The 25,525-nt window shown below is 39.0% G+C and overlaps 1 protein-coding gene and 1 pseudogene across 1 annotated transcript in view; one reads left to right on the top strand and one right to left on the bottom strand.

Annotated features, from left to right (window-relative positions):
• Window positions 1–890: 890 nt before the first annotated feature.
• On the bottom strand, window positions 891–1,968 carry LOC143682379 (26S proteasome regulatory subunit 6B pseudogene; annotated as a pseudogene).
• Window positions 1,969–4,407: 2,439 nt separating this feature from the next.
• Window positions 4,408–25,525, top strand: part of XRCC2 (X-ray repair cross complementing 2) — a 115,747-nt gene continuing 94,629 nt past the window's right edge. Inside the window, exon 1 of the mRNA XM_077150762.1 lies at window positions 4,408–4,651. Within this exon, the coding sequence (XP_077006877.1) occupies window positions 4,613–4,651 (39 nt within the window). The 5' untranslated portion in view covers window positions 4,408–4,612. The remainder of the gene's footprint in view (window positions 4,652–25,525) is intronic.

The following is a 25,525-nucleotide window of genomic DNA, read 5'->3' as shown; positions in this document are numbered from 1 at the left end:
TCCACTCCCTGCTGGAGTTGACCAAAGAGAAATGAAAACACACATAGCCACACAAAAACCAGAAAACTAATGTTCCCAGGACCATTATTCATAATAGCCAAAAAGTAGAAGTAACCCAAACGTCCATCAGCCTATGAATGAAGAAACAAAATGTGCTCACCCATGCAATGGGATATTATTCAGCCATGAAAAGGAATGAAGTTCTGATTCATGTGAAACACAGACGAGTCTTGAAAACACATTAAGTGAAAGAAGCCAGTCACAAAAGATCATATACTGTGGGGTTCCATTTATATGAAATGTCTTGAATAGATAAATCCATAGAGTCGGAAAGTGGATTTGGGGTTGGTTGCCAGGGGTTTGGGGGAGTAATGGGTGTGAGGTTTTTTTTTAAGGGGGGGGTGTTAAAAAAAAAAAGAGAAAATAATTCGGCATCTCTTCTGTTAGAATGATAGACTTGAACCCTGAACAAGGGGCAAAAATAACAGAAGCCATCCCCACAGACACCTGGGTGATATTGAAACAGACTGTTCTGTCCATGTCCCAATCTGCACTCCCTCCTTCCGGGCCAATGGCTTAAGGTCTTCCCCTGTCAAAACAGGCCTTCCCCCTTCCCCCCCCCCCCCCCCCCCCCCCCCCCGCCCCAGGGTCAAGGGCTCAAGGTCCTTTCCTGTCCGGACAAACCCTCACATCACTTATTGCCCTGCCTAGTCCCTCTGATATAAAAGATTTTCCATTAATCTCCCTGTCAGGTTGAAGTCTGACTTCAGACCCCCACCATGCTGGTGCCTGAATAAATTCCTTTGCCTGTGATCAGTTTGTCTCTGGTTCTTCTTCAACCTAACATCTTCCAATTAGTATATTTTAAACAATTGTACATTTTTAGGGATTCAGAATCCCGCTTCTGTGTGTGTGTGGCGGCGGTCAGGGAGTGGAAATTCAATTTTACGGTCAAGGCGTCCCGGCCGCAGCAGGGCAGGATCCAAGGTGTCTGCTTTGTTTGTGGCCATGATTACCTTGACGTTGACATTCTGGTCAAATCCATCCATTTGATTCAAGAGCTCCAGCAGGATCCTCTGAACCTCCCTGTCAGCCCCTGTCTGGGCATCAAATCTCTTGGTGGCGATGGCATCTATCTCATTTATGAAGATGATGGCAGGTGCATTCTCCTTGGCCAGGCGGAACACATCGGACCATGCGCGGGCCCTCACCCAAGTACTTCTGTACAAACTCCGAGCCCACAACCCGGATAAATGCAGCTGTCGTGTGATGTGCCACGGCCTTTGCCAACATGGTCTTCCCACAGCCGGGTGGGCCGTACATGAGGACACCTCGAGGAGGATCAATGCCAATCTGCTTGTAGAGCTCAAAGTGCGTAAGTGGTAGCTCCACAGTTTCATGCGCCTCCTGCTTCTGGATGTCCATGCCCCCAGTGTCTGCGTACATCACGTCTGGCTTCTGGTCTGATGTGAGCATCATGATGCTGCTGTCAGCCTCAGGGGGCAGCACATCCACCAGGGCATTGCTGTGCTTGTGGAGGGCCACCGAGGCATTAGGCTTGAGCAGCTCCCGGTCAATAGTGCTCAGGATGTGTACGTAATAGTTGGAGCCTGTGGTGGAGCCCACGATGGCTGTATTCTGATCCACAGCCTCTAGAAACTGCCCGATCACCAGTGGGATGCTTTGGATTCGCTTCATCTCCTCCTGGGCATGAAGAAATTCCTTCTTCAAGTTCTTTTGCTCATCCTTGATATATTCCTCCTGTACCTCCAGGAACTCTAACTCCTGCTGCAGCTTCTTGTAGCGGCTGTACAGGTCCTCAAGGTCCTCAGGCTCGGGCCCCAGGAAGGACAGGCCAGTCTGGGGCCAGGATACAGATAGTGCTGGGATTTCATCCTGAGCCTTCTCCACCAAGATGCCTATCTCCTCCATAGTGACCAAGTTGCCCTCCGTGCGGCCGGCCCAGATCCCAGTATTGCATATGTTTTACTCATCTGTTGATAAGGTAGATAAAAGGAGCATCAGACACAAGGTTTTCACAATCACACAGTCACATTGTGAAAGCTATATCATTATACAATCATCTTCAAGAAACATGGCTACTGGAACACAGCTCCACATTTTCAGGCAGTTCCTTCCAGCCTCTCCATTACATCTTGACTAACAAGGTGATATCTATTTAATGCGTAAGAATAACCTCCAGGATAACCTCTTGACTCTTGAATCTCTCAGCTATTGACACTTTATTTTGTTTCATTTCACTCTTCCCCCCTTTGGTTGAGAAGGTTTTCTCAATCCCCTGATACCGAGTCTAAGCTCATTCCAGGATCTCGGTCCCACATTGCCAGGAAGGTCCACACCCCAGGGAGTCATGTCCCATGTAGACAGGGGGAGGGTGGTGAGTTTGCTTGTTGTGTTGGCTGGAGAGAGAGGCCACATCTGAGCAACAAAAGAGGTTCTCTTGGGGGACTTCAGCTCTTTTATAGCTCACTCCTCTGTGAACTGGAATGGACCAAAAATGGCTTTTTAATATATATATATATATATATATATATATATATATATATATATATATATACATATTTTTATTGCGATATCTTCACAAATATACAATCCATTCAAAGTATACAATCAATGAAGAATGGCTTTTTGAGGAAGACTTTTAGCAGATCCCATAGATACAGTGAGATTCATTTAGGTATTTGACTTTCACAAGGGAAATTTAAGTCGTTTTTGATCATGACCTCACTTTCTACCTCAGAGAGAAAATATAAGCCCTCAGACTAGAACTTCCTCAAACTCTTTGACCTCTCCATCTAAAAATGTATCTGCATCTGCACCTATTCATGACCCAGCTAGAAGTGAATCCCTCTTCTATCTAAGGCTAACACCTATACTGTGGGAACTTCACATGTAGCTTATTTTAATCCATGTTCCCATGGGTGTGAACCCATTTGTAAATAGGACCTTTTGAAGATGTCATTAGTTAAGGTGTACCCACATAGAATCAGGGTGAAGATGATTAGTTAAGGTGTACCCAAATAGAATCAGGGTGGGTTTTAAGCTGTATTACTTTTTATAAAGAGAGAAAATTTGGACAGTCAGTAGAGCAAGCCAGAAGCCAGAAGCCATGGAAGCTAGAAGTCAAAGAAAGCCACAAGAAGAGACCAAGAACACTGCCATGTGATGGAGACAGAGATGCAAGTCTTGGAACCCTAAGGTTCACCAGAATGCTTCAGACTCTGAGAGAAAGCATGCCCTTGCCAACACCTTCGATTTGGTATTTCTGACCTCTAAACCATAAGCCAATCAATTCTTACTGTTTAAGACAACCCATCGTGTATCATAGCTCCTCTGGCAAACCAAGACATGCCTTTTGGAGTTCATCCATCTTTAGGTATCCATTAAGTGTCCTTTATTAGATTATATCTTTGACCATTAAGTTCCTACCAGCTCTTTCCTTTCAGCATTTAAATGTGCCAAAGTCTTTGCCTTCTCAAACAAAAAAGCCCTGTTCATTCCATATTTCTTTTCTAAATACTATATTATCGTCTTCATTTACAGCCAAGCATCTTTAAATTGCCTAAAGCCATGGTCTTCACTTCCTAATTTCCCAATAATGTATCAATCCATTACAATGTGGTCGACAAAGTAATATGTGCCAAAACTGTGCCTCAGTTTCCTCATCTGTAAAAGAGGGGTAATAACAGTATCTACCTCATCTGACTGTGAGGATTAAATGGACTATTATATATAAAGCACTTAGAACAGTACCTGTTAATACTATGCATTATGTATTAACTCTTATTAAAATCATTATTTCTTAATTACATAGGTATAAAAGTGTTAGGCTAAGAAAAGAGAATTGGGAGAGTGCCAACCTCACAGTTTTGCCCCACTAAGCAGCAGAAATTCTCCAAAAGCATTAAGAAACACACATGTATTTAACGAATGGCCACTTGAACGCCAGTGGTAATAGAATTCTTTTACCCCTAAAAAGAACTTGGCAAAACTATAGGTTTGGTATTGTAATTCTTTTAAATTTAGTCGTGTTCTTTTCTCTAGAAACCATTAATCAAAAGTACAGCCACACACCATGTATGGACTGTATGTGTGTGAAGATTTGTCAATTAAAAAAACAGTACAGTCATAAGCTTTTAACCCAAGAATAGACATAAAGTAGACATAGAGGCCTGCTTGCTCATTTTCGATAATAAAAATTAAAAAGAAGTACATGCTCTTAGTTTTATCCAATAAAAACAGGTGGAAGTTGTTATACTTTTCACAGAGAAGAAAACGAAATCACTTGTCTTCTGGTCACCTAGGAGACCGAAGAGAGCGAGGCAGGGGAAACAGAAGTCTAACTTCACTTCAGCCTGGAGAGAGGCACTGCGCTGAACCGGGTCTGTGCGGCAGCGGGCCAGTGGCCTACACTTCCTGCGCATGCTCTTTGCCTCGGCGCCCCGAGCCCGCGCGTTGTTGTAGTGCGCATGCTCGCTTTCTTGAGCGCTGTTGGTCAGCGGGTCTGATTTGGCTGTGGTTCTACCCGTAGTTTGTAAATGGCGCTGGTAGCGGGAAAATTGAGTCCCTGGTCCGTGGAGCTGTCGCGACGATGTGTAGTGACTTCCATAGGGCCGAGTCTGGGACGGAGGTGAGAGCCGCTGGGTGCAAAAAGGGAAGGGAATACTTGAGGGCCCAGGCTGTGGAGTGAGGGAGTTGAAAACAAGGTCTGCTGGGCGAGAGGCTCGGGGAAACCAGGAAGGCTTGGAGAGGAAGTGGAACGGCTGCGGCCTTGGCGGGTCTCTGCTCGGTGGACTGGGCAGCCGGCGGCTAGGGTGGGAGTCCCAGGGTGGGTACCAGGGCGGCGCGGCGTCCTCAGGCCGAGACGCCTCTTTCGTTCTGCGGCTTCCTTCTGACCTGAGGAAGAGTGCGATTTGCCCAGATACTGGCGGTCCTTGCCCCTTCCACAGTCTCTCACCTTCGTTCCAATAATAGGTCCCTTGGGACCCTGGAGTTCCTCCGAAATGGAAGCTTAACATGCACTCCTCGGGAAGTCATTACTGATAGTAAACATTTGCTGAGGACTTACTGTGTGCACAGATAGGTGTAAATAAAATACGAGATCTCAATTTACAGGGATTATGGCATAAAACCTGTCACAATTTAACTGCAGTTAAAGATCGTATGATAAATAAGAGAAGCTAGGAAAAGCGAGGGATCGTGTTCATTTGGAGTGTTATAGTTGCTTTTATAGAATATGTGGTATTTGAGTAGGTTACTTCACCTTCTCCCTGTAGTCTACAGGTGTCTGCTTATTGGCATCAAGCCGCTGTCCCAGATTTACATTTCCAACCCAAATATCTTCCCAGCCACAACAATAATTTCTGTTCCGAGGACAGAAATAATTTTTTCAGAAATTTGATCAAGTATGGAGCACTTAACGTCAACCACTGGTTTAAGGGATAGGAATTAGAAGCGAAAGATATACAACTTCTGCCTTTTAAGAACTAGGAAGGAAGGCAGACTTAAAAATGATAGTATATGTAGGTGTGGATTGGGGGAAGAACGGAGGGGGAGATGACTGAATTGAAGTTTTAAGGCCTATGTGAAATTGATTTTGCAAGAAGAGCTGGCATTTAGAGAGTAGCAGGTACAGGGATTCTGAATTAAGGGAGAGTGGTTTATTTAGGGGAGCTGCAAGTAGTTCTGTATAGTTGGAACAAAGGCAGTGAGGGAGAACAGTGTTGGAAAGTAAGCATTGAGAAATAGGCATAGGTGGATCATGAGGGATCTTTTATACTCATAGAAGGGTATAAGAAAGAGAGAGGGAACTGTATTCTAAGTGAATGAGTGCTTCTAGTAGATCAGATTGAACCCTGGATGTTTGTCTGTATAGAAGCATTGTTATAACTGGTGGGGTAATGTTATACTCATTCATTTAACTTTATTATTATTTTTTTTAATTGAGCACTTTTTTGGAGCATGCTTGATTTTTTGAAACTTCTGGTTTGTGGTGATGAGCACAGACTTCAAAGACAGTACTTTCAAATCCTTTTTTTCTATTTACTAGCTTTATGACCTTGGGAAACACACTTAATCTCATATTTCATTCACTAAATACCGATAAAAGCACCTATGTGTCTGCACTGTGCAATGCGCTGGGGGTACAATAGTGCTAAAACAAATACCATGCGTTGGGTTGGCTTTAACAATGAGAATTTAGTGGCTCATGGTTTCAGAAATTAGAAGGCTGCTTCCTCCTGGGGTCGGTATCCTCTGGCAAAATTTGCGGTTCCTCAGCTTTTCTGTCCCATGGCAATACACGTAGAGGTGTCCTCTCATTTCTCTTCTGGGTTCCATTGACTTGTATTGCTCCTTGTGGCTTCTTTCTCTGAGATCAATTTCCTTTGCTTATGAAGACTTCAGCCATGTTGGATTAAGGCCTGCCCTAACTCAGTTGGGCACATTTTAGCTAACATCTTCAAAGGTCATATTTACAAATAGGTTCACACGCAAAGGACCAGGGGTTGGGATCTGAACATGCCTTTTGTGAGGGACATAATTCAATTCCTTCATAAAGTATATCCTAATGGATGAGGCACACATTAATCAAATCACTGAAACAAATGTAAAACTTCAACTGTGATGTTTTATGTTATAGTAAGGAATTTTTACCTTGCTATATATATTTTTTGACCTCAAAAGTGACATTTGAACTGAGATCTGAAGAAACAGAGTCAGTAACTAGGCACTGATGAAACAGAAGATTGCAAGTAGAAAATTTTGTTAGATGTGAAAAGACCTGTTGTTTGAGGAATTAAACAATAGCCAATGTGACTGCCATTGTCAGAGTAGGGGGAATGTGGTGTGAGGGGCAGCTGGAGAAGTGGGTTGGGTTCAAATCATATAGGGCTTTATATTAAGGAGTTTTGTTTTGATTCTAGTAAAGTGTGAAGTCATGGAAAGATTTTAAGTGAAAATTGACATGATCAGATTTGCATTTTTAAAAGAACACTGTGACTGTAGTGCTTCTAAGTGAATTTGAAAGGTCTCAGAGTGGATGCAGAAGGCTTTGCTTTTATCCAGGTGAAAAATTATGGTATCTTGAACATAAGATGGTGGTAATGGAGATAGGAAGAAGTGTGTGGATTCAAAAAATATTTAGGAAATAATTAGATAAGACTTGGTGATGGGTTGATATGGGAGATGAGAAAGAGGGTGGTGTCTGTGATAATACCGTAGTTTCTGGCTTATATGGTTGGTGGTGTCATTTATTAAGTTATGAAACCTGGATTAGTACCAGGTGGTTTTCACTTGAGGGGGTGGGGTGAGCAGTGGTTGGAGAGTTGATCTTGAATATGTTAAGTTTAACTGCCTTTGGGACATTCATTCTGCTGGAGATGTCAAGTGAGCACTTAGGTATTAGAAATGAATCACCCATCTAGAAGGGGCTGTCGAAGTTTTGGTTTTGGAGATACCACCTAGGAAAATAGCATGAGAGAGGAAAGAGCCTGGGGCTGAGTCTTGAACTTATGTAAATCTGAGGTCACCACTTGAGCATGGTTATTGTAAGGATTCATTTAAGATGTTTGTGAAGCACCAACCATATTGCCTGGCATAAAAGCCCTCAGTAAATGTTAGTTATTTTTATTAATTTCACTAAGACAGTTAGAATGAATATATCATGGCCCTTCCCTGTTCTTGAGAGGCACTTAGTCCAATTAGGGAAATGGTTTTTTTTTGTTTGTTTTTGTTTTTTAAATGTGGGCAGGCACCAGGGCACCTGGACTCGAACCTGGGTCTCCGGCATGGCAGATGAGAATTTTGCCACTGAGCCATCATAGCCTGCCTGGAAATGTATTACTTGGTTGATTTATTTTCCCCTCTTGAACTGTTTATTTTGAAATAGTTTCAGATTTACAGGAAAGTGGCACAAATAATCCAAAATCATATAGACAACTCCAATATAACCCTTCCCTCAGATACCAAGATTCACAAATTTTAACATTTTGCCACATTTGCCATATCGTTTTATTAATCCATCTGTGTAGCTAGCTAGCTATATATCTATCCAGAAGGTGTGTTTAAAAAGTTATAGTAGTGTATAGAGAAGGAAACATCTATTCTAAACTGAAGTCTTTGTTAGGGGAGTTGACATTTTAGCTAAAATTTAAAGGGTGGGTAATTGGCTAACGTAGAGAAAAGCTTCCAGACAAAAGAAACTGAATTTGCCGTGGCACAGAGTGAGAACAATGGCTTAAGTACAGAAAAATTCTATCTGTAATTAATCTCTTTTTCAGTTGAGAAGAAAAGTTATATAGTATCAGCCTGTTTATTAAGGATTTTCTTACAGAATATTGTTATTTAATTTTCTCTCCTTGGACAAAGACAAAAAGAAGTCTTGCTATATTTGAGTTACATAGAGTAACTGTGTTAGAAGTAGGTATAATTTTGCACTGATTTGCATGAGCTGATGAGGGAAACATTTCAATTTCTCCTGTTGCTAAATGTGCCTCCTTACAATGAGATGAAGTTATGTGTCACTAGTAATTAGGCAAGTCCTTTTTTTAAAAAAAGTTTTTTATTGTGAAATATATGTACAAAAAAGCGAGACATTTCAAAGTACATTTTAACAAGTGTGTATAGAACAAATTTTTAACAATTGTATGAGTTACAGTTCCACAATTTCAGGTATTTCCTTCTAGCTGGCCTAAGGCACTGGAGACTCAAAAATAATACAATGATTCAGTAGTCATACTCATTTATTAAATCCTATCTTCTCTGATACAATTCTTCCTTGTCCCTTGATCCTTCTCCCAATCTTTAGGAATGTTTAGGTAATGACCATTCTGACTTCTTCATATTGAAAAGGGATGTCAACATTATGGGATAGGGGATGCAGCTGATTGATGTTAGAGAGACTGGTAACTCTGGGTTTGGGGACTTCTCTGGCATAGGAACCATCTGGAGGTTTTGGGTTTGAAAAATAAACTAAGAAAGAGAAACTTTTATAGAGTCAGCTAAATAAAGAACTCTCATATGTTCTGGGTATTCTTTAGGGTTTTCAGGAATACTGTTGGATGAGGCTTGGCACACCATGGTAATTAGCAATATATAGCTGAAGCTTGCATAAGAATAATCTTCAGAATAGCCTCTTGACAGTATTTGAAATCTCTTAGCCATTGCTAACTTATTTTGTTACATTTCTTTTCCCCTTTTGGTCAGGTAGGCATTGTCAATCCAGTGGTAACAGGGCCAGGCTCATTGCTGGGAATCCTGTCCCATGTTGCCAGGGAGATTTATATCCCTGGATGCCATGTTTCATGTTGTGGGGAGGGTAATGATTTTACTTGCAGAGAGAGAGAGGCCACATCTGAGAACCAAAAGAGGTTATCTGGAAGTGACTCTGAGGCAAAATTATAGGGAGGCTTAGCTTCTCTGTTATAGAAATAAGTTTCTTAAGAGCAAGCATCATCATCATCGAGGGCATGGCCTGTTAACTTGGGAGTCCTTAGTGTTTGTGAGAATATCAGGGATTTCCCAGGTGTAAAACTTTAATAGTTCCATATTTTTTCTCCAGTTCCTCAGGGGACTTTTCCAAAACTTTTTAATTATCTGCCCAACCTACTCTGGAATGTATCTGGATATTACATTAAGTTATAGAGAATTGTAAGACCTCATTCCCAATTCTAGTCTCCATGTGTTTAGGATTAATGGAACTGGCCAGACAGGTTAAGTTAGATTATGTGCTATAGAAAATTTAGGTTTTGGAAAAAATAAACCTCTCGTCCTTTAACCTCATACAGTAGGGGAAGTTCTAAAATACAGACAATATTGTCCTTTATCCTGTATTCTTTTTTTTTTATTGACTAATCTTCATACACACACGCAGTCCATATGTGGTATATAATCAGTGGTTCACAATATCATCACATAGTTGTGTGTGTGTTCATTACCATAATCACTATTTGCATCACTCCAAAAAAAAGAAATGAAAAAACTCATACATCCATATACCTTGCCCTTCCCTCTCACTGATGACTAGTATTTCCATCTACCCAATTTATTTTAACCTTTGTCCCCCCTAGTATTTATTTTTTATCCATATTTTTTACTTATCTGTCCATACCCTAGATAAAAGGAGAATCAGACACAAGGTTTTCACAATCCTGCAGTCACAGTGTAAAAGCTATATCAAAATACGATCATCTTCAAGAAATAAGGCTACTGGGACACAGCTTTACAGTTTCAGGTACTTCCCTTTAGCCACTCCAATACACCATCAACTAAAAAGGGGATATCTATATAATGCATAAGAATAACCTCCAGGATAACCTCTTGACTCTGAAATCTCTCAGCCACTGACAGCTTATTTTGTCTCATTTCTCTCTACCCTCTTTTGGTCAAGAAAGTTTTCTCAGTCTCTTGATGCCAGATCCCAGCTCATCTGGGATTTCTGTCCCGCATTGCCAGGGAAATTTACACCCCTGAGAGTCATGTCCCATGTGGCAGTGGGGGAAGGGCAGTGAGTTCACTTGTTGCAGAGAGGCTACATCTGAGCAACAAAAGAGGTTCTCTGGGGGTGACTGTTAGGTCTACTTTTAAGTAGACTTAGCCTATTTTTTGCAGGAATATGTTTCATAGGAGCAAACCCCAAGATTGAAGGCTTGGCCTGTTGATGTGGTTGTCTCCACTGCTTGTGAGAATATCAGAAATTCTCCAGATGGGGAAGTTGAATATTTCCTCCATTCTCCCCAGTGACCCAAGGGGACCTTGCAAATACATATTTATTCACTGCTCAAATTACTCTAGGATATATTGGGGCATCATACTAACCTGGACAAACCAACAAAGTTTCACACCCTATTCAAGATTCCACATACTTATGGTGTTCAACTAAACTGACCATACCAGTTAAATTAGGAAATGCACTACCCAAAATATAAATTTTGCACCAAGTAAGCATCTCTCCTTTTGGTCTCACACAGTAGTTGAAGCCTTAAAATATGAATGACATCATCCTTTACCCTGTATTCTGATTTACCTTAGTCCTATCCAGATCAGCTTCATTCCTATCTCTACTTGAAGTCCAATAACTTCTTCAGCTCTTTAAACAATTCCTGTAAGGGGTACTGCTGAGTTTCATAGCTTCAGAGCTCTAATTTTGAGACTCAAATGTCACATAAATACCCGAAATTTCTGGAAATGACCAAATTATAAAACAGCTCAGTATTTCAGAATTTAGAAATAATAGTTACAACTCATGAATATGCTGTAAGAGCTTAAAATCTAGTCCCCTTTACAAAAGGCCCCAACCTAATAACCCATGCTCTCAGTTTCAGTCCATGAGTTTTTATAATTATAGTTAGTCCATATGACTGAGGCATGATAACATTTATCTCTTTGTTTCTGACATTTCATTTAACATACAATCCTTAATTTCATTCACCTAGTTGTATACCTCACAACTTCATTCCTTCTTGTGACCGCTTAGTAGTCCGTTGTATATATACACCATAGTTCCCCACTCCATTCCTCAGTCATTGTACAGTTAGGCCACCTCCAGCCACTATGGATCAGGAATACTGCCACCATAAACACTAGTATGCAAATATCCATCCATGTCTCCACATTCAGTTCCTCCAGGTGTATACTGAGCAATGGGGTTTCAGGATCATATAACAGCCCCACCCCTAGCCTCCTGTGGAACCACCACACTGTCCTCCAAGGGGCTGCACCTCTAGGTTTGCCTCCCAAAAGTGAATAGGTGCGTTTCTTTCTCTGCATTTTCTCTAGCACTTTTTCTCTCTATTCATTTTTAAATAGTTTTATTCACACATCATACAATCCAGCTTAAGTGTATAGACATGCCTTTGCTACCATCTGAAGACATTTCCTTTTCTTCCACAAATAATTCATGCCCCTTCCCCATGCCCCCCTCCTACCTGTTGACATTTAATTTTGGCATAATGCCTTTGTTACATTCATTGGAAGCATATTACAATGGTACTGTTGACTATAGATACTAGCTTGCAACGATTGTACTTTTTTCCATAAACCACCTGTTTTCAACCCCCCACAATATTGACATTTATCTGTTCTCATGCAAAAACATTTTTTATTTGTACATTTAATCACCATCATTGTCCACTCTAGGCATTCATAAATTATACTATCTCAGTCTTTATCCTCTATCTTTCCTTCTGGTTTCATACATGCCCCCAGCCCTTCTCCCTCTATCATACTCACATTCAACTTCACTCAGTGTACGTATATAATTGTGCTGCAATCAGATAGTATTGTGCTATCCATTTCTGAATTTTTATAATCTCTCCTTTTACCCTATTATACAATCTGTATTCCTTCAGCACCAATTGCCCAATCTCTACCCTATTTCTATCTCTTGATAACCTGTATTCTTAACTTCAGTTCTCCAAGTTCACTCATTAATATTAGTTCATGTTAGTGAGACCATAAAGTATTTGTCATTTTGTTTCTGGCCAGTTTCACTCAGCATAGTTCCTCAAGGTTCATCCACATTGTTACATGCCTCATGACTTTCTTCTAACAGCTGTCTCATATTCCATCATATGTATATACCACAGATTGTTTAGCCACTCATCTGTTGATGGACATTTGGGCTGTTTCTATTTCTTGGCAGTTGTGAATAATGCTGCTTTAAACGTCAGTGTGCAAGTGTCTGTCTTTGCCCTCGGGTCTTCTGAATATATACCTAGTAATGGTATTGCTGGGTCATATGGCAATTTTATACTTAGCTTTCTGAGGAACCTCCAAACTGCCAGAGTGGTTATTCTACCTTACATTCCCACCCAACAGTAGATAAGGGTGCCTCTTTCTCCACATCCTCTCCAGCGTTTGTCATTTTCTGTTTTGTTTTGTTTTATAATGGCCATTATAAGGGGTGTCAAATGATATCTCCTTGTGTTTTTTTTTTTAAACATGGGCAGGCTCCAGGAATCGAACCTGGGTCTCCGGCATGGCAGGTGAGAATTCTGCCACTGAGCCACCATTGTACCACTTTCTCCTTATGATTTTGATTTGCATTTCCCTCATAGCCAATGAAGTTGAGCATCTTTTCAAGTGCCTTTTTGCCATTTGTATTTCCTCTTCTCAGAAGTATCTGTTCATGTCTTTTGCCCATTTTTTTAAACGGGGTTGTTTGTCTTTTTGTTGTCGAGTTGAGAATCTCTTTATTCTGGATACTAAACCCATTTGATATGTGGTTTCCAAATATTGTGTCCCATGGCATAGGATGCCTTTTCACTTTCTTGACAAAGTTCTTTGGTGCACAAAAGTGTTTAATTTTGAGGAGTTCCCTTTTATCTATTTCTTTCTTCAGTGCTCATGCTTTGGCTGTAAGGTCTGAGAAACTACCTCCTATTACAAGTTTTATAAGATATTTTCCTATATTTTCTTCTGAAAGTTTTATGGTCTTCACTCTAATATTTAGGCCTTTGATCCATTTTGAGTTCCTTTTTTTGTAGGGTGTGAAATATGGATCCTCTTTCATTCTTTTGCAAATGGATATCCAGTTCTCCAAGCACCATTTATTGAAGAGGTTGCTCTGTCCCAGGTGGGTTGGCTTGACTGCCTTTTCAAAGATTAATTGTCCATAGATGAGAGGGTCTGTATCTGAAACACTCTATTCAATTCTTTAGGTCAGTATATTTATCTTTATGCTGGTACCATGCTGTTTTGATCACTGTAACTTTGTAATATGCTTTAAAGTCAGATGGTATGAGATCTCCCACTTCATTTTTCTTTCTCAAGATATTTTTAGCTATTCGGGGCACCCTTCCCTTCCAAATAAATATGGTTATTGATTTTTTTATTTTTGCAAATTCTGTTTTTGGGACTTTATTTGGCTCTGCGTCGAATCTATAAATCATTTTGGGTAGAATTGACATTTCAACTTATTCAGTCTTACAATCCATTAACATGGTATGCTCTTCCATTTATTTAGTTAGGTCTTCCATGATTTCTTTTAGTAATTTTTTTGTAGTTTTCTGTGTGTAGTGCTTTTGTATCTTTAAATTTATTCCTAACTATTTTATTCTTTTGGTTGCAATTGTAAATGGAATTTTTTTTATTGATTTCCTCTCCAGATTGCTCATTACTAGTGTATAAATACACTGCTGATTTTTGGGTGCTGATTTTGTACCTTGCCACTTTGCTCTACTCATTTATTAGCTCAGTAGCTTTGCTGTAGATTTTTAAAAAATTTTATTTATTTATTAAATTAAAAAAAATTTAACAACAAATGAACAAAAACCACTCTTAATATACGATCATTTCATTCTACATATATAATCAGTAATTCACAATATCATCACATAGTTGCCTATTCATCATCATCATCGTTTCTCAGAACATTTGTATCAATTCAGAAAAAGAAATAAAAAGACAACAGAAAAAGAAACAAAATGAAAACAGAAACAAAAAGAGATTATACATACCATACCCCTTACCCCTCCCTTTCGTTGATCACTAGCATTTCAAACTAAATTTATTTTAACATTTGTTCCCCATATTATTTATTTTTATTCCATATATTCTACTTGTCTCTTGACAAGGTAGATAAAAGGAGCATCAGACACAAGGTTTTCACAATCACACTGTCACATTGTGAAAGCTATATCATTATTCAGTCATCATCAAGAAACATGGCTACTGGAACACAGCTGTACATTTTCAGGCAGTACCCTCCAGCCTCTCCATTACATCTTGAATAACAAGGTGATATCTACGCAATGCGTAAGAATAACCTCCAGGATAACCTCTCAACTCTGTTGGAATCTCTTAGCCATTGACACTTTGTCTCATTTCACTCTTCCCCCTTTTGGTCGAGAAGATTTTCTCAATTCCTTGATGCTGAGTCTCAACTCATTCTAGGATTTCTGTCCCACGTTACCAGGAAGGTCCACACCCCTGGGAGTCATGTCCCACGTAGACAGGGGGAGGGTGGTGAGTTTGCTTGTTGTGTGAGCAACAAAAGAGGCTCTCTTGGGGATGACTGTTAGGCCTAATTTTTAAGTAGGCTTGACCTATCCTTTGTGGGGTTAAGTTTCATATGAACAAACTCCAAGACTGGGGGCTCAGCCTATAGCTTTGGTTGTCCATGCTGCTTGTGAGAATATCAAGAATTCAACCTGGGGAAGTTGAATTTTCCCCCATTCTCACCATTCCCTGAAGGGGACTTTGCTTTACTGTAGATTTTTGACATATTGTATCATGTCATCAGCAAACAGTGAGAATTTTATTTCTTCCTTTCTGATTTGGATGCCTTTTATTTCTTTTTCTTGGGTAGTTGCTCTGGCTAGAACTTCTAGCACAATGGTGATATTTGGCATCCCTGTCTTGTTCCTGATCTTACAGGGAAAGCTTTCACTCTTTCCCCATTGAGGATGATGTTAGCTGTGGATTTTTCATATACTCCCTTTGTTATGTTGAGGAAGTTCCCTCCTATTTCTATCCTTTGGAGTCTTTTCATCAAGAAATTGAAACTTTGTCAAATGCCTTTTCTGCATCAATCAAGATAATCATGTGGTTTTCTGCTTTGATCTGTTGATATGATGTATTACATTAATTAATTTTCTGTGTTGAACCATCCTTGCATTCCTGGAATAAATCCCACTTGGTCATGGTGTACAATTCTTTAATATCCTGCTGGATTTGATTTGCAAGTATTTTCTTGAGGATTTTTGCATCTATATTCATTAGAGGGATTGGTCTGTAATTTTCATATTTTGTAGTATCTTTGTCTAGCTCTGGTATTAGAGTTATGTTGGCTTCACAGAATGAATTAGGTAGCTTTCCTCTTCAATTTTTTTGAAAAATTTGAGCGGAATTGGTACCAATTCTTTCTTTTTTTCTTTCTTTTTTTTTTTTTTAACTTTTTTTATCAATTAAAAAAAATTAACGAGCAAAACATTAAGATGACATTCCATTCTACATATACAATCAGTAACTCCCAACATCATCACATAGTTGCATATTCATCATTTCTTAGAACATCTGCATCAATCTAGAAAAAGAAATAAAACAATAACAGAGAAAAAAAAGATTATACATACCATATCCCCCACCCCTCGCCCCCATCTACCACCAGCATTTCAAACTAAATTCACCCCAACATTTGTTCCCTCTATTATTTATTTTTATTCCACATGTTCTACTCTTCTGTTGATACAGTAGCTAAAAAGAGCATCAGACACAAGGTTTTCACATTCACAGAGTCTCATTGTGAAAGCTATATCATTGTTCAATCATCATCAGGAAACATGGCTACTGGAACACATCACTACATTTTCAGGCAGTTCCCTCCAGCCTCTCCGCTACATCTTGAACAACAAGGTGATATCTACTTAATGCATGAGAATAACCTCCAGGATAACCTCTCAGCTCTGTTTGGAATCTCTCAGCCATTGACACTTAGTCTCATTTCACTCTTCTCCCTTTGGTTGAGAAGGTTCTCTCAATCCCTTGATGTTAATTCTCAGCTCATTCTAGGGTTTTTCTCAGTCCCTTGATGCTGAGTCTCAGCTCATTCCAGGATCTCTGTCCCATGTTGCCAGGAAGGTCCACACCCCTGCGAGTCATGTCCCACGCAGAGAGGGGAGGGTGGTGAGACTGCTCGTCATGCTGGCTGGAGAGAGAGGCCACATCTGAGCAACAAAAGAGGCTCTCTTGGGGGTGACTCTTCGGCATAAATTTTAAATAGACTTGACCTATCCTTTGTGGGGTTAAGTTTCATATGAACAAACCCCAAGACTGGGGGCTCAGTCTATAGCTTTGGTTGTCCACACTGCTTGTGAGAATATCAAGAATTCAACTTGGGGAAGTTGAATTTCTCCCCACTCTCACCCTTCCCCGAAGGGGGCTTGCAAATATTTTTCCAGTCACTGATCAAATCACTCTGGGATTCAACGGGCCATCACTCTGGACAAACCAACAAAATCTCATGTCCTACCTGAGATTCCAAGTACTTATGACATTCAATCAAACTGTCTACATGAGTTATATTAGGAAATGCTCTAGTCAAAATATAAATTTTGTGGTACCAATTCTTTCTTGAATGCTTGGTAGAATTCACATTTGAAGCTATCTGCTCCTGGATTTTCCTTTTTTTTTTTTTTACTGTGAAATATAACATATATACAAAAAGTAATCAATTTCCAAGTAAATTTTAACAAGTAGTATAGAACAGATTTTGAAGTTTGTTATGGGTTATAGTTCCATGATTTTTCATTTTTCCTTCTAGCTGTTCCAAGACACTGGAGACCAACAGAAATATCAATATAATGTTTCAGCAGTGATACTCATTTGTTAAATCCTACCTTCCCTGTTATACTCTTCCCTTTCTTTAAGTAACATATACATATATGTATATATATATATGTGCAATAAATCTCAAAGTTCATTGCAACAATTAGTTGTAGAACAGATTTCAGAGTTTGGTTTGGGTTATAATTCCATAATTTTAGGTTTTTATTCCTAGCTGCTCTAAGGTACTGGAGCCTGAAAGAAATATCAGTATAATGATTTAGCACTCATATTCATTTGCTAAACCCTACCTTCTGTTTAACCCTATTCTCAGCTTTTGCCCACTCTGTAGGGGTATTTGGGCTGCGCCCATTCTAACTTTTTCATGTTGGGAGGGGCTGTTGATAATATGGGATAGGGGGATGGAACTAGATGATGTTCTGAAAGGGCTGGCCCCTCTGCATTTCAGGACTTATCTGATCCAGGCACCCATCTGGAGGTTGTAGGTTTTGAAGTTACCCTAGTGCATAGAACTTTTGTAGAATCTTATATAATGCCTTAGGTGTTCTTTCAGATGACAAAGAATGGTTTTGGTTGGAGTTTGCCAAGTTGTGATAGGTAGCAATGTCTAACTAAAGCACACATTAAGAGTGACCTCCATTATAGCCTCTCAACTCTATTCGAACTCTCTCAGCCACTAACACGTTATTTGTTATACTTCCGTTCTCCCTTTTGGTCAGGATGGCATTACTGATCCCATGGTGCCAGGGCCATGATCATCCCTGGGGGTCATCTCTCACACTCCAGGGAGACTTTGTTCTCTGGATGTCATATCCCATATAGAGGAGAGGGCAGGGATTTCACTTGCAGAGTTGGGCTTTGAGAGAGAAAGGCTACATCTGAGCAAAAGAAGAGGTCCTCTGGAGTTGACTCTTAGGCATACCTAGGTAAGCTAAGCTTCTACAGTACATACATAAGTTTCACAACAGCAAGCCTCAGGATCAATGCTGGCCTATTAATTTGGGTGTCCCTAATGTTTGGTATTATCTGGGGTTTCTCCTGTTGTAAAGTTTATTGGTTCCATAATTTTTCTTCCATCCCTCAAGGGAATTTGCCAGTACTTTTCAATTATCTGCTTAATATATTCTGGGATGTATCCAGTCGTTACATTAAGCTATTACAGGACTAAAGGTTCTCATTCTTATTCTGGGCTCCTGTGTTTGGTTTGTTTAAATGATCTGTCCAGACAGGTTGAATTGGATTATGTGCTACAGAGAACCTAGGTTCTGGACAAAATAAAACTTTCTTCCTTTGGTCTCAAAGAGTAGGTGAAGATCCCACAGGTTCATTCACATCATTGTGCCTCACAACTTCATTCCTTTTTTGTAGCACCACCATGTTAGATCAAATGTTTACACCATCGTTTGCCAACCTACTTCTCTGTCAGTGTATCTTTCAGCCACCCCTATCTACTGGGCCTCATGTATAATGTCCAAAGTCAATAGTCCATCAACACTCTCAGTTTTAGATAATTTCATTATTCCCAAGAGAAAGATAACCAATAAATATACCCTCACCAAATAGAAAATCCAAACTTACTCCTAACTCTTGTCCCTCCCCCCAGAGTTATGAAACTCTGGTATTGTTGCAGCACTGTTGATATTTTCCTGTTAAACATAGCCTAGAGCATGCAAATATCACTTTTCCTCCTATACCCCGAAATCATAAACTCTATTTTTTTTTGGCGTGGGCTGGCACTGAGAATCATACCCGGGTTTCCAGCATGGCAGGTGAGAACTCTGCCTGCTGAGTTACTGTGGCCTACCCCATACACTCTTTATTTTTTTCTTTTATACCTGGACAGGCACCAGGAACCGAACCTGGGTCTCTAGCATGGCAGGTGAGAACTCTGCCACTGAGCCACTGTTGTCCCCCATACACTCTATAAAAGATTCATACTTTTGCAGTAGTTCATGCAAGAACTTACTTATATTTGAAATGTTAATTGGTCGACACATGAGTCTACACAACCCCTTTCAATAATGTTTACCTTAAATATGATAATATTACTTATAGACCCACTAGTAAAGTACTTTCACTTCTGTTTATTCCTTACAATTAAGTTCAAACGCATCAGCAAACTGTTCACCTATCTCAGGCTTCTGTGTATCTCTAGACCCCCTATACTCTGTATTATAAGCCTCTGATTTTACCTTTACAATGATGTGGAATCATACAGTATCTGTCCTTTTGTATCTGGCTTATTTCACTCAGCATTATATTCTCAAGGCTTCTAATGTCATTCAGGACGTCATTTGTACTTATTGCTGTGTAATATTCCATTGTATGTACATACTACATTTTGTTAATCCACACATCTGTTGATGAGCACTTGGATTGTTTCCATCTGTTGGCGATTGTGAATAGTGCTGCTATGAACATCAATGTGCAAATGTCTGTTTCACTGCTTTCAGCTCTTCTGGGTATACACCTATTAGTGGTATGGGCAGGTCATAGGGCAATTTGATATTTAGTTTTCTGAGGAATTGCAAGACTGTCTTCCATAGTGGCTATACCTTTATACATTCCCACTAGCAGTGCATAAGTGTCCCAATTTCTCCACATCCTCTCCAACATTTTAGTTACCTGTTTAATAGCAGCTATTCTTATAGGTGTGAAGTGGTATCTTATTGTAGTCTTGATCTGCATTTCCCTTATAGCTAATAAAAATGAGCATCTCTTCATGCATTTTTAGCCATCTGTATTTACTCTTTAGTAAAATGGCTATTCGTATTTTCTGCTCAGTTTATAATTGGGTTGCTTGCTTTTTTGTTGTTGAGTTGTATAATTTCTTTATGTATACAAAATATGAAACCTTTATCCAATGTGTGATTTCCAAATATTTTCTCCCATTCAGTTGGCTGCCTCTTCACCTTTTTGACCAAGTCTTTTGAGGTATAAAAGCTTTTGATTTTGAGGAGTTCCCATTTATCTAATTTTTCTCTCATTGCTTGTGCTTTAATTTAGGAAGCTACCTCTTATTACTATGTCTTGAAGATGTTTCCCTACCTTTTCTTCTAGGAACTTTATGGGTACTTGTTCTTATGTTTAGGTAAACTTTTTAACAATTAGAGTTAACTTTTGTACAGGATGTAAGTTAAGGGGCCTCTTTCGTTCTTCTGGCTATTGATATCCAGTTCTCCCATGCTCATTTATTGAAAAGACTGTTTACAATTAAGAAATGTGCTGTTCAGTGGATTTGGGGGCCTTGTTAAAGATCAGTTTATCATAGATTTGGTGTTCCATTTCTGCACTCTCAGTTCAATTCCATTGGCCAGTACTTCTGTTTTTGTGCCAGTACCGTGCTGTTCTGACCACTGTGGCTTTATAATAAGTTTCAAAATCGGGGCATATTAATCATCCAACTTCATTTTTCTTTTTTAAAATGCTTGTCACTCTTCGGGGTCTCTTTCTCTTCCAGATGAATTTGTTAACTTGGCTTTTCCAAGTCTTTGAAGTAGCTGTGAATTTCAATTGGTACTGCATTGAATCAAAGATCAATTTGGGTAGAATTGACATCTTAACTACATGTATCCTTCCTATCCATGAGCAGGAAATGTCTTTCAACCTATTTAGATTTTCTTCAATTTCTTTTAACAATGTTATGTACTTCTTTGTGTACAAATCCTTTACATCCCTAGTTAAGTTCATTCCTAGATACTTGATTCTTTTAGTTGCTATTTTGAATAGAAGTTTTTCCTTCATTGACTCCTTGGTTAGGTCATTGCTTGTGTATAGAAACATTACTGATTTTTGCACATTAGTTTTATAACCTGCCACCTTGCTGAATTTATTAGCTCAAGTAACTTTGTTGAGATTTCTCAGGATTTTCCATGTATTTAGTTTAATGTATAGTATTTTCCATGTATAGTATAATGTCATCTGCAAATAATGAAAGTTTTACTTCTTCATTTCTAATTTGGATGTCTTTTATTTCTTTTTCCTGCCTGATTGCTCTACTTAGGACTTCTAGTACACTGTTGAACAATAGTAGTGACGGAGAGCATCTTTGTCTTGTTCCTGGTCTTAGGGGGAAATCTTTCAGCCTTTCACCATTGAGGGCGATGCTGGCTATAGGTTTTTCATATATGCCTTTTATCATGCTGAGAAAGTTACCTTTGATTCCTACCTTTTGAAGTGTTTTTATCAGATAAGAATGTTGACTTTTGTCAAATGCTTTTTCAGCATCAATCAAAATGATCATATGATTTTTTCCCTTTTGATTTGTTAATGTGCTGTATTACATTAACTGATTTTCTTGTGCTGAAACATCCTTGCATTACTGATGTAAACCCCACTTGGTTGGGTGTATAATTCTTTTAATGTGCTGTTGGATTAGATTTGCTAATATTTTGTTGAGAATTTTTGCATCATTGTTCATTAGGGAGAATAGCCTGTTGTTTTCCTTACTTGTAGCATCTGTACCTGGTTTTGTGTTAAAGTGATGTTACTTTCATAAAATGAGTTAGGTAATGTTTCTTTATCCTCAATTTTTTTGAAAAGTTTGAGCAGGATTGGTGTTAGTTCTTTCCAGGATGTTGATAAAATTCCCTGTGAAGCCATGTGGCCCTGGCCTTTTCTTTATAGGAAGATTTTTGATGACTGTTTGAATCTCTTTACTTGTGATTGATTTGTTGAGATCTTTTATTTCTTCTTGAGTCAGTGTAGCTTGTCTTTGTGTTTCTAGGAGTTTCTCCATTTCATGTAAGTTGTCTAGTTTGTTGCCATATATGTGTACATAGTATCCTCATATAACTTTTTTTTTTTAATTTTCAGGGTCTGTGGTAATGACCCACCTCTCATTTCTGATTTTATTTGCATCCTCTCTCTTTTTTCTTTTGTCAGCCTTGCTAGTGGCCCATCAATTTTACTGATTTTTTTGAAGAACCAACTTTTGGTTTTATTGATTCGTTCTATTGTTCTTTTGTTCTCCCATTCATTTAACTCTGCTTTAATCTTTGTTATTTCTCTTCTATTTGCTTTGGGGTTAGTTTGCTGTTCTTTCTCAAGTTCCTACAGGTGAGAAGTTAAGTCCTCAATATTTGCTCTTTCTTCTTTTTTGATATAGGCATTTAGGGCAATAAATTTTCCCCTCAGCACAGCCTTTGACATGTCCTGTAAGTTCTGATATGTTGTTGTCTCATTTTCATTTGTCTCCAGATAGCTACTGATTTCTCTAGTAATTTCCCCTTTGACACACTCATTGTTTAAGAGTATGTTATTTGGTTTCCATGTATTTGTGAAAGTGTCTAAGATGAGTTTCTTGTAAGCAGCATATAGCTGGATTATATTTCTTAATCTGTTTTGCCAATCTGTATTTTTTAATTGGTAAGTTTAGTCTGTTAACATTCAAAGTTATAACTATAAAGGCATTTCTTGAATCCTCCATCTTATCCTTTGGATTTCATTTGTCAGATATATATGTTCTTTTCCTTCTTCCTATTTTTATCCTTTAGGTTACCCTTACTGGTACTCTTCAATTCTGTGTCCGGACCTCCCTCTCCTGTCTTTTTTTTTTTTCAACTGGCAGAATTACCTTTACTATTTCTTTTTTTTTATTTTTTTTTTATTTTTATTTTTTATTAACGGAAAAAAAAAAAAAGAAATTAACACAACATTTAGAAATCATACCATTCTACATATGCACTCAGTAATTCTTAACATCATCACATAGATGCATGATCATTGTTTCTTGGTACATTTGCATCGGTTTAGAGGAACTAGCAACACAACAGAAAAAGATATAAAATGTTAATATAAAGAAAAGAAATAAAAGTAGTAGTAATAGTAAAAAACAACAACAACAAACAAACCAACAAGCAAACAAAAACAAAAAAAACCCTATAGCTCAGATGCAGCTTCATTCAGTATTTTAACATGATTACTTTACAATTAGGTATTATTGTGCTGTCCATTTTTGAGTTTTTGTATCTAGTCCTGTTGCACAGTCTGTATCCCTTCAGCTTCAATTACCCATTGTCTTACCCTGTTTCTAACTCCTGCTGAACTCTGTTACCAATGACATATTTCAAGTTTATTCTCGAATGTCCGTTCACATCAGTGGGACCATACAGTATTTGTCCTTTAGTTTTTGGCTGGATTCACTCAGCATAATATTCTCTAGGTCCATCCATGTTATTACATGGTTCATAAGTTTATCTTGTCTTAAAGCTGCATAATATTCCATCGTATGTATATACCACAGTTTGTTTAGCCACTCTTCTGTTGATGGAGATTTTGGCTGTTTCCATCTCTTTGCAATTGTAAATAACGCTGCTATAAACATTGGTGTGCAAATGTCCGTTTGTGTCTTTGCCCTTAAGTCCTTTGAGTAGATACCTAGCAATGGTATTGCTGGGTCGTATGGCAATTCTATATTCAGCTTTTTGAGGAACCGCCAAACTGCCTTCCACAGTGGTTGCACCTTTTACTATTTCTTGTAAAGTTGGTCTCTTGTTGACATATTCTCTCAGCCTTTATTTGTCTATGAAAATTTTAATCTCTCCTTCAGTTTTGAAGGACAAATTGGGTGGGTACAGAATTCTTGGCTGGAAAGTCTTTCTCTTTTAGGAGATTAGATATATCATACTACTCCCTTCTCACCTCCATAGTGCCAGTTGAGTAGTCTAAACTCAGTCTTACATAGTTTCCCTTGTATGTAGTAGATTGCTTTTCTTTTGCCACTTTCAGGACTTTCTGCTTCTCTTCAATATTTGAGAGACTAATTAGAATGTGTCTTGGGGAAGGCCTTTTTGGATTTATTCTATTTGAAGTTCATTGGACTTTGATTTGCATATTTATGTCTTTTATAAAGGTTGGGAAGTTTTCCCCCATTATATCCTCTACTAATCTTCCTAGCCCTTTATTCTTCTCTTCTCCTGGAACAACGATGATTCTTATATTTGTGTGCTTTGTTTTGCCTGTCTATTTCCCTGAGATCCAATTAAAAATTTTCCATCTTTTTTGTCATTTGCTCTTTTCTGTGTTCATGTCCTCTATAGCTTATTCTTTTTTCTGCCTCTTCAAATCTGCTGTTGTATGTCTAGTATATTTTGATTTGGTCTGCAGCATCTTTAAACTCTGTGATATCTGCTATTTTTATATTTATTCTTTCATGTTCCTCTTTATGCTTTTCTAGTTGTCTTCTTTTTTTTTTTTTTTTTTTTTTTTTTTTTTTTTTTTTTTTAAAGAGAGAGGGAGGAAGGGAAGGAAAGACAGAGAAGGAAGGAAGGATGGAAGGAAGAAAGGGAAACATCTTTAAACATTTTCTTGTTTTTATTATATTTTGTTTGTTTGTTTGTTTTTTACATGGGCTGGGGCCGGGAATCGAACCGAGGTCCTCCGGCACGGCAGGCAAGCACTCTTGCCCGCTGAGCCACCGCGGCCCGCCCCTCTAGTTGTCTTCTTGATCTCTTTTATGTCATTAGCCATCCACTGCTTTTATTTAATAAATTCATATATTCATATATTTCATATAAATTTATTTAATAAATTTATATGAAAATCTTTGATTAGTTGTTCTAAAGTCTGTGTCTCTTCTGGTGTTTTAATTTGGTCACTAGACTGGGCTATATCTGTCTGCATCTTTTATGGTTAATGATCTTCTGTTGTCTTCGTGGTATGTAAATATCTTTATAGGGTTACTTTCAATGTTGATTTCCTTTAGTAGTCGAAAACTTTGTATTTGTGGGATGGGTGAGGAGCAGGATGTGGAGCATTGGGAGGGGGCACAACAATAAATTGACAGGGTGTAGTGCAGTTATATGCACGGGTCTGGGATAGCTGGTGCCTGTGAGTGTAGGGTGTGGGTCATGGTGTTATGGTCATGCACTACAGGGGCCATGGGAACGAGGTGCCATTCAGGCAGGCCTTGGAGTGCAGGAGCAGGGTGCAGGGTGGTGGACTTGGAGGTAGTGCCTGGCAGGAAGCAGATGTGGATGCTGAGCTGGTATACAGGGTCTGGTATGTGGGCAGAATACAGGATGGGCACATGAATCATGTGGGTTGTGAATGGCAGGGTGTGAAGTACAGGAAACAGAAGTCGAGGCACAGGGATGTTGGTGCACATGTGTGTCCTTGCACACAGGGAGGTTCTAGGGGGACCAGGGTACAGATGTGCAATTGTGTAAGGGCAGGGCACAGGTCGCGGAAGTTGTGGGACATGTGTTGGATGGGTGATGAT

This window comes from Tamandua tetradactyla, chromosome 1 (genome assembly GCF_023851605.1).
Source record: "Tamandua tetradactyla isolate mTamTet1 chromosome 1, mTamTet1.pri, whole genome shotgun sequence".
NCBI lineage: Eukaryota > Metazoa > Chordata > Mammalia > Pilosa > Myrmecophagidae > Tamandua > Tamandua tetradactyla.
The sequence above is the reverse complement of the archived record's forward strand: the minus strand, read 5'-3'. Positions and strand labels throughout refer to the sequence as shown.